Source organism: Pelodiscus sinensis, chromosome 1 (genome assembly GCF_052426305.1).
Source record: "Pelodiscus sinensis isolate ZL-2025 chromosome 1, ASM5242630v1, whole genome shotgun sequence".
Taxonomy (NCBI): Eukaryota; Metazoa; Chordata; order Testudines; family Trionychidae; genus Pelodiscus; species Pelodiscus sinensis.
In genome coordinates, this window is record NC_143052.1 from 357,265,126 (window position 1) to 357,278,716 (window position 13,591).

General features: G+C 47.3%; 1 protein-coding gene across 1 annotated transcript; it reads left to right on the top strand.

Moving 5' to 3' along the window:
* Window positions 1–10,040: 10,040 nt before the first annotated feature.
* On the top strand, window positions 10,041–11,051 carry LOC102459375 (olfactory receptor 52M1-like). Its single transcript, XM_006116208.3, has one exon. The coding sequence runs from the start codon at window positions 10,041–10,043 to the stop codon at window positions 11,049–11,051; it is 1,011 nt and encodes a 336-aa protein (XP_006116270.3).
* Window positions 11,052–13,591: the final 2,540 nt, after the last annotated feature.

The following is a 13,591-nucleotide window of genomic DNA, read 5'->3' on the forward strand; positions in this document are numbered from 1 at the left end:
GGGGAGCCCAGTCTGCAAAGTAGATGCAACTGGCTACTTGGGAATCTATAAGACTGCTTGTGTCATCAATCAGAGGGAGATACTGGCGAGTCCAATCCTGTCTAGTTAGTATAAGTCTTAGATTGTGATTTTGTCTCAATTCCCAGGTAACCTGGGTCGGAGTGTTTGCTATTGGCCATAATCACATCGAATTCATCATTCTGTCCTTAATAGATCTGCTTTATGTTTTAACTTAATCGGTGTCTTTGAGCCAAGCGATTTTGAATTTGTTAACAAAGGTGGGTGCATTACTTCACCACATCAATTGTAGGGAGGTGGGAGGTGAGGACTCCGTACCATAGAATCATAGAATCATAGGGCTGGAAGAGGCCTCAGGAGTCATCGAGTCCAGCCACCAACCCAAAGCAGGACCCACCTCAACTCAATCATTCCAGCCAGGGCTTGGTCAAGCCAGGACTTAGACACTTCTAGGGTTGGAGATTCCACCCCCTCCCTAGGGGACCCATCCCAGTGCTTCCCCACCCTCCTAGGGAAAGAGTTTTTCCTAATATCCACTCTGCCCCATCCCTGTTTGGGCACTAAAGTCACAGGTCCGGAGCGTCGGCCATAGGCCCTTAGGTGCTGCAATGCACCCCTTGGCAACAGTAGCTAGGCCAGAGCCTGGAATCCCAAAGAGGGCCCAGTCCTGGCATCTGCTGGGCAGGATGCCATGGGGCCTGGTGGGTCCACAGCTCCTATGGGAATTCAGCACAGGAACAAGAAGCTGTCCAGGCTGCTGGGTTCCCGCTGCTGTAGGCCATGTGCCTTGTGCTCCCCTGATTTGACAACTTTGTAGCCTGGCCCTGCCGGACTCCTGAGACCAGACTCTTGGTTTGCCTCAGGCCTTTCTGGGACTCTGACCTTCTGGTATCTGCCCTGGCCCAACTCCAGCTTTCAACACTGGGCCTGAATGCCCAGAGGAGGCAGGTAACACCAGGTGCTGAGAGAGCAGAAGCTTGACCGCTTGATCTGTCTAATAATTTCATATTTTCTTTCTTACTGGTTAAATGAAACCATTCCCCCCAGCTGCAGCACTGGCAAAATGGCTCCAGTGCAATCTTGTAATTAACGGCGAGTTTCCATTGTTGTTTCACAGAAAGGTTTGCATTGAGCCAGGTGGCCCACGGGCCAAACAGTTTGAGAACCACAACCTTAAACATGCCCTTCTTTTTGCAAATGTCCTTGCTTATTGGAAGAAAACAGAAGAATGACCTCAGTCCTTTTCCTATGTGTTAATTTGTGAGGTGGCATACCTCAGTTTCCACGTTTATACCACAGACTCACTCTGCATTAGTTTCCCAACAATGCCGACCTTTAAGGTTAGTTACAGATAATACCTGAATTATAGTATTTCTATGAGACCGTTACACATGAAAATGTATTTTAATTACCATTGAAAGTAGGAATAAGAGATCCTCCGGAAAAGAGCTTATTTTCCGGAGGATCGCGTCCAGACTGGCGCTTTTCTCTGGCTTATCTACAAGCCGGAAAAAAGCGGCAGCCATGATAATGCAAATTCCGTGGGGGATATTTAAATCCCCCGTGGATTTGCCTATTCCAAAGTGCTACATTTGCATCCCTATTATGGAATAGGGGCCAATGTAGACACAGCCTAGTAGTTTCCTTTCTAGCTAGTTCACAGTATTGCTGTAACCATGTTGGTCTCAGGATCCTAGAGACACATTCTGGGTAAAGAAATAGAGATGAGATTTCATGTGTACTCATTGGAAGTACATCGTTACAACACCCCTAGGCTACGTCTACACTGGCCCCTCTTCCGTAAGGGGCATGTAAATTTCAGCAGTCGTCGTAGGGAAATCCGCGGGGGATTTAAATATCCCCCGCGGCATTTAAATAAACATGGCCGCCGCTTTTTTCCGGCTTTTAAAAAAGCCGGAAAAGAGCGTCTAGACTGGCCCCGATCCTCCGGAAAAAGCGCCCTTTTCCGGAGGGTCTTATTCTTACTTCAAAGTAAGAATAAGACCCTCCGGAAAAGGGCGCTTTTTCCGGAGGATCGGGGCCAGTCTAGACGCTCTTTTCCGGCTTTTTTAAAAGCCGGAAAAAAGCGGCGGCCATGTTTATTTAAATGCCGCGGGGGATATTTAAATCCCCCGCGGATTTCCCTACGACGACTGCTGAAATTTACATGCCCCTTACGGAAGAGGGGCCAGTGTAGACGTAGCCCTAGAGTTCATAGAACACCTAGTGTTAATTTTCAAGGGTATGCCTACACTACAAAGTTAATTAGAACTAGGAAGCCTAGTTCGAACTACCTAGTTCGTGCCCCGTGTAGCCGCGCTGCACGGGGTTCGAACCAGTGGGGTTTTAAAAATGTCGGCTCCCCGCTTATGCAAATGAAGCCCGGGAAATTCAAATCCCGGGCTTCATTTGCAAGTGCGGTATGCCTACATTACCCTCCTAGTTCGAGAGGGTAGGCATACCCTCTAAGGGTATGTCTAGACTACATGCCTCTGCCGGCAGAGGCATGTTAATTAGACATACTGACATAGTCAATGAAGCGGGGATTTAAATATCCTCCGCTTCATTAAAATAAAAATGGCCTCCGTGCTGTGCCGGCTCAGCTGATCGTCGGCACAACTCAACAGTAAAGATGCATATCGGTCAGCAAGGAAAGACTTTGCTGAACGATCCCTTAAGCCTCTATTGCTCCAGGCCTCAAACCTCACAGCAGGCCTGCGATACCTGGGTTTATGTGCCAGGCCTTCATGTGACAACACTAACCTGACTATAGGGAACCCGTTTCCATAGCAGCTCTGGGGGATGGGAGGCTTCTATCTCTTGGACAAGCCCCAGCTGCCCTCCACCCACTCTGTTGGAGCTGCATTTTCTAAGTCTGTTTCCCCGAGGAGGCCCCACTGGCAGTGACCAGTTGGCAGGTCTTTGGGCGGGAGCATATGTGAGACTGGGGAGCTCACAAACCCCAGCTAGTTCTGGAATTCACCTGGAGAGGATGGTTCAGGCTCAGGCTTCCTCATCCAGCCTTTCCTCAGCCTCCTTCCCAAGCACCAATCCCCACTGGCGTGGGAGTCCATTTCCCTCTCCACAGGACTGACAGAGCCTGGGTATGGCCGGGAAGGCAGGGCTCCTGGATTCTCTCTGTCATCTGGCCTATTTTTCTTTGGGTGACCTTGGATAATTCACATCCCGCTGTGCCTAAGTTTTCCTATCTGTAGAATGGGGCCATATTCATACTGACATACAGACATTACTGCCGCTTCTCAAGATCCTACAGTGCAGGGGGCTGCACAGGATCATGATGGTTACTGATCAGTATTACTGATGTGTGATACCTTAACGAGAGCCCCATGTGCCTGCAGAAAGTCTTGTGTCTCCTGTCACACTTCTGTGTCCAGATCTGTGTCTCTATTATCTACCCATCCCTTTTGGCACTTACGGGGCATCACACTAAACCTTGTTATTTTTTTCCTAATCAACACAATTTTAAAAATACACAAATGCTCAGAGCAGACGATTCCTTGCTGACTCAGTGCAGAGCCCAGGAGTTCTCATCTACCTCTGGGAAGGTCCCTTAATTACTCGTTATGCCCACAGCTGGGTAAATAGCCCAGGGGCACAGACAGGCTGGTCTCCAGGTGGTTTACATTCAGGTCCCACTTCTCCTCTGGCATCTGAGCAAACCCCACCGGGCTGCCCAGAGCCGTGTTATAACCAGCGCCCACCCTGCCTCGGCACTTAGCAGAGGAAGCTGCTGCAGATGCCGGGCTGAGGGGAGGGGCACACACCTGCCTGAGGAAGACGCGTCCATCTCAGGACTCCCAGGTAACAATCTCGTGCTGAGGAGCTCCCCTCTGTTCTCTGCAGCCCGGCCCACCCCTGGTGACACCTCCAGCCCTGAGGTGGCTGCATGTCAGGGGCACCGGGGACCCTACAGGGTGACAGGTGTTTCTGGGTGTGCCGTACAAGGTGCCATTTTGAGCCCCAGGCCCATAGTTTACTCAGGTCATGCTGAGAGAGATCTGCCCTGGAGCCTCATGCAGCCTGAAGCAGACGCCCCACTTGGGAAATTTCACACCATATGCTTAAAGTTTCGAAAATGTGCAAACAACTGGAAATTAAGTTTTCTCATTGAAGGTGTCAGGGATCCTTAACACAAGTCAGTCTGACTAGTGCCACCAGCCATGGCCAATCCATCAGTGAGTCCCTTTCAGCTAAGCACTTCAATCCAGTAATGTCGGTGGGAAGGAGTTCCACAGGCCAAATGTGGTTATGTAAATAGATTTCTTTTATCAGTGTTACATGTTCACTCTCAATGGAGCAGAGTGTTCCCTTGTTCACGTGGAGTGGGACAACGTAAAAACAAATGCCGGATCTACTTTTTTTATGCACAGATTCATAGGGTTTTAGATGAGATTAGACCATTAGATAGAAACATAGAAGAGAAAGGGACCAGAAAGGTCATCTAGTCCAGTCACCTGCCCTCACGGCAGGACCAAGCCCCGTCTAGATCATCCCTGACAGGTGTTTGTCTAACCTGCTCTTAAATTTTCAGCAGGGTAGGCATCTTAGTCTGTATCTAAAAAAGCCTAAAAAATAATTAGTGATCTCACAGCACTTTGGAGACTAAGAAGAATGTTGAGTTTTCATGAGTTTTCCTGGCCGCAACCCACTTCTGCAGTTGACAGGAGTTTAAGGGGTCTAATTTCCAAAGACATTTCAGAGAAAGGAAGAGGAAGGGGAAGGTAAGGATTTGAGAAAAAAATGAGTCAATGAGTGTCCGTGATAATTGAAGCTGACGGAGTGGGTTCTAAGTACCCTTAAGTATCTCGTGTTTGTCCCTTTCTGTCATTAGGAAGTGGGATATAGCGGGTAATCTGGGTAAGGTCTTTGTTTAAACCTCTGTTGTAGCCATCACACTTGTAAATGAACTTTGCAGGGTGTACAAAACAACAACAGAACTCCTGCTGTAAATGAAATTAAGCCCTGCAGCTTCCCTTTGCAGCGTTTTTTTTAATTGGCTTGCAATGATGTGATCACTTTGAGATCTGTTAGTGAGAGCCAGGATAAGTTAAAATGTTCCCCAACAGGTTTCTGTGTGTTGTCTTTTCGAATATCTGTTTTGTGTTCATTAATCCCGTTGCAAAGAGACTGTCCAGTTTGGTCAATATCTGTGGCAGAAGGGCATTGCTGGCACTTGATGGCATAGATCACATGGGTGAATGTGCAGTTATATGAGCCTCAGATGTGGTGGTTTATGTGGTTAGGTCCTGTGCTATTTATTGGGAACTTGGACCCCTTAAACTCCATTTATCTGATGAAGTGGGTAGTTCCCAGCAATACCATCTACATTTTTATTAGTCTCTATGGTGCTGCAAGAATATTTGTTATTTTTAAACTTTCTTCTGCTCTTAAATATCTCCCGTGATGGAGATCCCACAAACTCCCTGGGCATTTTAGTTCAGCGCTTAACCACCCTGACAGGAAGTTTTCCCCCAAGTCCATCCTAAACCTGCCTTCCTGCAATTTGAGACCATGGCTTCTTGTCCTAGACTCGGAGGTTAAGGGGAATACTTTTCCCTCTTCTGCTTGTAACCATGTTTTAGATACCTGACAGAAGATCTGCCTCAGGGATTGTCAACCCTGCCAAGGGAGGTGGTGGAATCTCCCTCTCTGAAGATATTTAAGAACAGGTTAGATAGACATCTGTCAGGGATGGTGTAGACGGAGCTTGGTCCTGCCTTAAGGGCGGGGGGGTGGACTCGATGACCTCTCGAGGTCCCTTCCAGTCCTATTATTCTATGATTCTATGATTCTATGACCCTTAAATGCCACCGCTTCAGTAGAGACAGGACACATCTCAGCAGCAGGGTGCTCCCTGCAGCACAGCCAACCCAACCCAACCCCCAGAGTGATGCGAGGCCAATGGGAACGTTCGGTTATTGCTCTCATGCTGCTGACACCGGCCTTAGGCTGAAATAGCCCCCAGCACTCAGGGTGTTTTGTTGCTGAAGGAACTGGTGGAGATTAAAGGATGCGTGAGAGCAGCCTGAAAATCCTTCTCTGACTGTATGTCCAGAGATGGGCAGTTGGAGAATCCACCACTTGCCTTTGCACTTGGTTCCATTAGTTACTCACCTTCCATGCCCTTGTTACTAAAAGCAACTTGTGAGATTTTAGCTCCTCCCTCCCCCCCCACCCCCCCACATTGCGTCATTTTCTGCTTTACTCGGCTAGATTCAAAGCCCATTTTCACAGTGTACGATAAATCGATGAAGTTCTTTCAGCCTCTCAGAGTCCAGAATCTTCCCCAGGTTCCATAATTTGTGTGGCTCTTTTCTGCAGCCTCTCCAATTTCTCAACACTCCTGTGACATGCCGACCCCGGGGCTGTACGCTCTTGGTTCCCCAGTGCCAAGTACCGAGGGAAAATATTCCCATTACTCCAACTCACCCCTCCCCTGTTTCTGCATCCTAGGATTGTATCCGCCCTTTGGCCCAGGCATCGCACTAGGAGCTCACAAGGAATTGGGTCTGCACTGTGACCCCAATCCCATTTAGGGTCCCTGTGTTCCGTAACTCAGTGCCCTGGTCCGTGTGTTTGTCCTGTATTCTCAGTTCATCCCCTCAGTCAATTTGCCAGCCCCGGCCTCAACGTTACACGACTGAGCCTGGCTTTCGGTCACCCACAATTTATCTGCAGTGAGTTTCTATTTTCTATTGACTTCTGGATAATTGATGAAAATATTGAACAACATTAGGCCAAGCACGGACCCCTGCCGAACTCCCCTAGGAACAGCCCCATTCACTGACAGTGGCCCATTGGCAATGGCTTTCTCAGATCTCTCTGTTAACCAGTTTTCAGTCCACTTTGCCCGTGCTCTATTGGCACTGTGCAGTGCGCATTCTCTGTGTGAATATTCATCCCTTGTACAGTGGAACCCTCCCAGGACAAAAAATCTGTTGAATTTGCCTGGTTCTGGGCACCAGATTTCAGGTATTCTGGGGCAGCACCAACGACACTCCTTGTAAAGATGAGATGTTACGAAAACCAATCCCATCAGATTAAAAAAGTTCTTCTGATTCCAAAGCACCAGCCACATTCCGAGGTCAATTTATGACTTTCCCACAAACCTGCTGGAGCCTTTAGGATCTCAATTCTAAATCTTTATGTAAAGGGAAAGAAAGAAAGAAAGAAAGAAAGAAAGAAAGAAAGAAAGAAAGAAAGAAAGAAAGAAAGAAAGAAAGAAAGAAAGAAAGAAAGAAAGAAAGAAAGAAAGAAAGCTATAATTGGTGTGTATGGGTGGTAACAAAATCTTCCTTGATTCAACAAGTGGTGGATGCTGAACACTTTTCCTCCCAGGCTCCAATGACTGTCGGAGTAGCCAATCTATCTTGATGTAGTGGGAATCTCTTGCACGACTATCCCATTCACAGAGAAAACAGCAGTACTTTGTGTATCCAGTCTTCAGACCAAGCAAGAAAGCAACAACCTTCAAATCATCACAAAGCTGCCACTAATGATGGTCATAGTGTATGCACCTCAAATTTGTTTCATGTTGTCACAGGTTTCCTTCATATGGACTGCATGACCAACTGGAATTGATGGCAAAACATTGCCATTGTGCAGCAAAACATCCATGACTTCTAGGAATAACATGATGCAATTCACATCGGCTGTGTCTACACTGGACCCCTTTTCTGGAAAAGGGATGCAGATGAGACAAGTCGGAATTGCAAATGAAGCAGGGATTTACATCTCCTCCGCTTCATTTGCATGAACATGGCTGCCGCTTTTTTCCGGCTCGGGGCTTTGAAGGAAAAAAGCGCCAGTCTAGACGGGGATCTTTTGGAAAATAAAGCCTTTTCCGAAAGGTCCCTTATTCCTGATTTTAAGAGGAATAAACCCGTGTCCAAACCCAGTCATTCATAGATCCAGTCAAAGATGTATTTTAGTCATTTCTGGTTTAAATTGAGATCCCTTCCCTTTATAACTCACTTATCCCCCACCATTCGCAAGTCAAGGGTCATATACTGACCCAATAGCACATCTTGAAAACAAGAGCCAATCAACAATTTTAATCATCATTTTTGTTCTCAGTGACCCAGAATTAGTAAAGTTTGACTACATTTATTTCAGAAGCATTTTGGCTGTAGAGCAGTGTAATTGGTGAAGGAGTCAATTACAGTCACCAATTGCAAAGATCTTGGTGCAGGCTTGTAGCAGGGATGGGATAAGCTGCTGGCTTAAGTCCTGTTCCCGGGGCAACTGGGATTGGTGGACAGTCCTTTGTTCAAAGCTTCAGGACGAATCCTGAAGAGGTGAGGAGCAGGATCCAAGGCAAATGGAGGGATTTCCAGGGTACTTTATGTATCCTCAGCCTTGGGGTGGGAATCCCATTGTGCTTACTGTGCAAAGCACATCCCAAGGTGGGGTTCGGAGGCACAAGAGTAAGTCACTTTCCACGGGTAACACCAATAGGCAGAACGGACCCTGAGACTGCAGTGCATGAGACTGAGGCTGTAGAACAGACTCATTCTCATCTCTCTGGAAGTAACCTCAGTGCCACCCCATGGGCAGTGACCCACACCCAGTGGGTGTGTGGCTTCCACGTGCTTGGCTCCGTTCTCTGTGGGTGGACGCTTGGACCCACACTCCAGACGGAGGGTTTGCAGGAAAGTGTTTAGTCGAGTTGGCTGCCTCCCAACCTCCATTATCCATTGAATGTTTCTTGAAGGACCAATAAATCTGACTAGACTTTCCAAACACACTGGCTAATGATTCTGTTGGTGCTACTCCAGGATATAACCTCTGACACACAGACCCATAGCTAAGGCCTGTATCATCAAGGATATAAATATGCATAATATTTGCATAACATGCAAATGCTACAACCGTAACTAGGATATGAATAACACAGATAGGACACCCATAACCAGCCAACCATGAGCTCTTGGGAGACATCTCACTGGCAGACTTTGTGCTAGATTTCTTTCCAATATATTGTAGGGGTGTCAGCAGCGCTCTGCATGTTCCAATTACAACCCAAGGCTGTGTCTACACTGGCCTTTTATACTGGAAAATCAGTTCCTTTTCCGGAATAACTTGCCAGCTGTCTACACTGGCCCCTTGAATTTCCGAAAAAGCACTGACGATCTACTGTAAGAAATCAGCCGCTTTTCCGGAAATACTATGCTGCTCCCGTTTGTGCAAAAGTCCATTTTCCGGAAAACTGTTCCGGAAAAGGGCCAGTGTAGACAGCACAGTAGTGTTTTCCGCAAAAAAGCCCCGATCGCAAAAATGACAATCGGGGCTTTTTTGCGGAAAAGCGCATCTACATTGGCACGGACGCATTTCCAGAAAAAGTGCGTTTCCAAAAAAGCATCCTGACAATGTAGATGCACTTTTTCCGGAAATACTTATAACGGAAAACAGTTCCGTTTTAAGCATTTCCGGAAAATCATGCCAGTGTAGACATATCCCAAGAGTATCACAGAGGTATCTGAAGATTGTGTTTGCTTTGAACGCTATTTGTGTAACACTGCTATCACTAACAGCCAGGACTTTCCCCTGAAGTGTGTTCTAATTGGGGGCTTTCCCCTGGCACTTGACTTGTCAAAGTTTTGTATTATTTCTCCATTCTCATATTTTGAGTAACCAAGTCAATGGGGAATCTGTACGACATGATTGTCTCTCCAGGGTTTCTTTTCAGTAAGGGGCGATGAGGAAAACATGTATCCACAGCCCTGTTGCCCACTAGTAACTATTTTATTTTCTCTCATGATTCTGCATAGGAAATACTGACACATAAAATATAGAATTCTCATTAGTAGGGCCAGTGATTAATGATTCATATGTCCAAATAATGGAAATGTCTTTTTGTTGTGCAAAGAGCAGGGAATGTGCTTTACCCATGAAAAGAGTCTCCTGTAGTACGTGATGTTAACATTGTCTCTCCATCCAGGTACTGTGACCAGCCCACTAGAGCCTAGGCATATAAAGGAAGTTAAGGGAACGTACGGCACATGCAGGAGACACCGTTCTGCCTCAGCTTTGGATCCCTTCGCCCCTACTCCATGTCATATTCCAACGCAACCGACTTCACCAACCCCTCCACCTTCATCCTGCTGGGCATTCCTGGCCTGGAGGCGGCCCATGTCTGGATCTCCATTCCGTTCTCAGCCATTTATGCCATAGTCATCTTAGGGAACTTCACCATCCTGTTCATCGTGAAGACAGAGCCGAGCCTCCATGAGCCCATGTACTATTTCCTCTGCATGTTGGCCGTCACCGACCTTCTGTTGACCACGTCCACCCTCCCCAAGATGCTGAGCATCTTCTGGGTCAATTCCAGGGAGATCAGTTTCAGTGCCTGTCTCACCCAGCTGTACTTCGTTCAGTGCTTCTCAGCGATAGAGTCTGGGATATTGGTGGCCATGGCGTTGGATCGCTACGTGGCCATCTGCCATCCCCTGAGACATTCCATCATCCTGACACACCCTGTGGTGGCCAAGATTGGCCTGGCCGTGGTGCTGCGAAGTGGCATAGAGTCACTGCCCATTCCCTTCCTGCTGAGGCAATGGTCATATTGCAGAACCAACATCATCTCTCATTCCTTTTGCGCCCACATGGCTGTGGTGAAGCTGGCCTGTGGCGACACCCGCATCAGTAATTCCTACGGGCTCTTTGTGCTGTTTTGTGTGTTGGGTCTGGATGCGATATTTATTGCAATTTCCTACATGCAGATCCTCAGGGCCATCTTCAGCCTCCCCACAAAGGAGGCCCGATTCAAGACTTTTTGGACTTGTGGTTCACATCTCTGCACCATTGTAATCTTTTACATCCCAACTCTTTTCTCCTCCCTCATCTACCGTTTTGGACAGAACTTTCCTCTGCATGTCCATGTTCTCATTGGCAACATGTACCTCCTGCTGCCCCCCATGCTCAACCCCATCATCTACGGGGTGAAGACCAAACAGGTTCGGGGGAGGCTGCTTCGGCTCATTACTCAGAAGCAGTCTAACGTTTTCTCCTAGGTCCATGTCTTTCAGACAAAGCTCCTTGCTTTCCTGGCTGGTATGATGGCGCTGGGCCCCCTTCCCTAAATCACAACCTTTGCAGTCAGACTGATGTTGTTTCCTTCCCTTACTGTGTTGGATCAGGGTGACTCATGGTGGAATCAGTTTGCTTACGGCTCCATAACTCTCAGGGGGTATGTCTACACTACCGTCCTAGTTCGAACTAGGAGGGTAAAGTAGGCATACCGCACTTGCAAATGAAGCCCGGGATTTGAATTTCCCAGGCTTCATTTGCATAAGCGGGGAGCTGCCATTTTTAAAACCCCACTGGTTCGAACCCCGTGCAGCGCGGCTACACGGGGCACGAACTAGGTAGTTCGAACTAGAATCATAGAATCATAGAATAATAGGACTGGAAGGGACCTCGAGAGGTCATCGAGTCCAGCCCCCCGCCCTCAAGGCAGGATCAAGCTCCGTCTACACCATCCCTGACAGATGTCTATCTAACCTGTTCTTAAATATCTCCAGAGAGGGAGATTCCACCACCTCCCTTGGCAATTTATTCCAATATTTGACCACCCTGACAGTTAGGAATTTTTTCCTAATGTCCAATCTAAACCTCCCCTGCTGCACTTTAAGCCCATTACTCCTTGTCCTGTCCTCAGAAACCAAGAGGAACAAATTTTCGCCTTCCTCCTTGTGACACCCTTTTAGATATTTGAAAACCGCTATCATGTCCCCCCTTAATCTTCTTTTTTCCAAACTAAACAAGCCCAGTTCATGAAGCCTGGCTTCATAGGTCATGTTCTCTAAACCTTTAATCATTCTTGTCGCTCTTCTCTGTACCCTTTCCAATTTCTCCACATCTTTCTTGAAATGTGGCGCCCAGAACTGGACACAGTACTCCAGCTGAGGCCTAACTAGTGCAGAAATGAGCGGCAGAATGACTTCACGAGTTTTGCTTACAACACACCTGTTGATACAACCTAGAATCATATTTGCTTTTTTTGCAACAGCATCACACTGTTGACTCATATTCAACTTGTGGTCCACTATGACCCCTAGATCCCTTTCCGCCATGCTCCTTCCTAGACAGTCGCTTCCCATCTTGTATGTATGGAACTGATTGTTCCTTCCTAAGTGGAGCACTTTGCATTTCTCTTTATTAAACCTCATCCTGTTTACCTCTGACCATTTCTCTAACTTGCTAAGGTCATTTTGAATTATGTCCCTATCCTCCAAAGAAGTCGCAACCCCACCCAGTTTGGTATCATCTGCAAACTTAATAAGAGTACTCTCTATCCCAATATCTACATCATTGATGAAGATATTGAATAGTACGGGTCCCAAAACAGACCCTTGAGGAACTCCACTTGTTATCCCTTTCCAGCAGGATTTAGAACCGTTAACAACAACTCTCTGACTACGGTTATCCAGCCAATTATGCACCCAGAGAGAGGCTGAGGGCCAGGTGACCGGCTGAGACCAGAAGAGGCCAGGAAGGGGGTATAAAGAGGCCATGTGGTCGATGCCATTTTATTCTCAGCTCAGCACTTCATCCCAGAGGCAGCACTGCAGGGATCGAAGAGCCCGGAAGACCTGTGAACCCATCCTGATCTTAGGATGTGCAATAAGAACTTTTAAACCAGCAGCTGCAACATCTCTGCTAGAGCCTGCATCGAGAACTGGAAGATTCGGTGCATGTAACGTACTATTCTTTAACAACCTTACTCTCATGCTTTTCTTTATTGTAATAATAAACCTTTAGATATAGATTCTAAAGGATTGGCCCAGCGTGATTTGTGGGTAAGGTCCAGAGGGTAAATTGACCAGGGATCTGTGGCTGGTTTCTTGGAACCGGACAGAACTTGTTCAGGGTAGGTGGGATTGGGTGCAAGGACCCCCCCACCTGTGTATAGGCCCGGGGCCATCTGGGGCACGGATATTGCTGGGGTGTCGGAGGGGTTTTGCTTGGGAGGCTTCAGGCAGGTTGCTGAAGTGCTCTGTGGGACTGGTTTGTGGCCTGTTTGGAGAGGTCACCAGTCTGGGGGCTGTAAGGAGCCCCAGATTTGAGCAATTCGCCCTGAGCGGGCGCCCTCAGCTGTGCCCAGACACGGCCCGGTCCGTCACAACAGGGTCCAGAAAAGAGCAACAAGAATGATTAAAGGTCTAGAAAACATGAGCTATTAGGGAAGGCTGAAAGAATTGGGTTTCTTTAGATTAGAAAAGAGAAGACTGAGAGGGGACATAATAGTGGTCTTCAAGTGTCCAAAAGGGTGTTATAAGGAGGAGGGAAAAAACATGACCTATAAGGGAAGGCTGAAGGAATTGGGTTTGTTTAGTTTAGAAAGAGAAGATTGAGGGGGGACATAATAGCAGTTTTCAGGTATCTAAAAGGGTGTCATATGGAGGAGGGAGAAAACTTGTTCATCTTGGCCTCTGAGGATAGAACAAGAAGCAATGGGCTTAAACTGCAGCAAGGGAGGTTTAGGCTGGACATTAAGAAAAACTTCCTCACTGTCAGGGTGATTAAACACTGAAATGAATTGCCTAGGGAG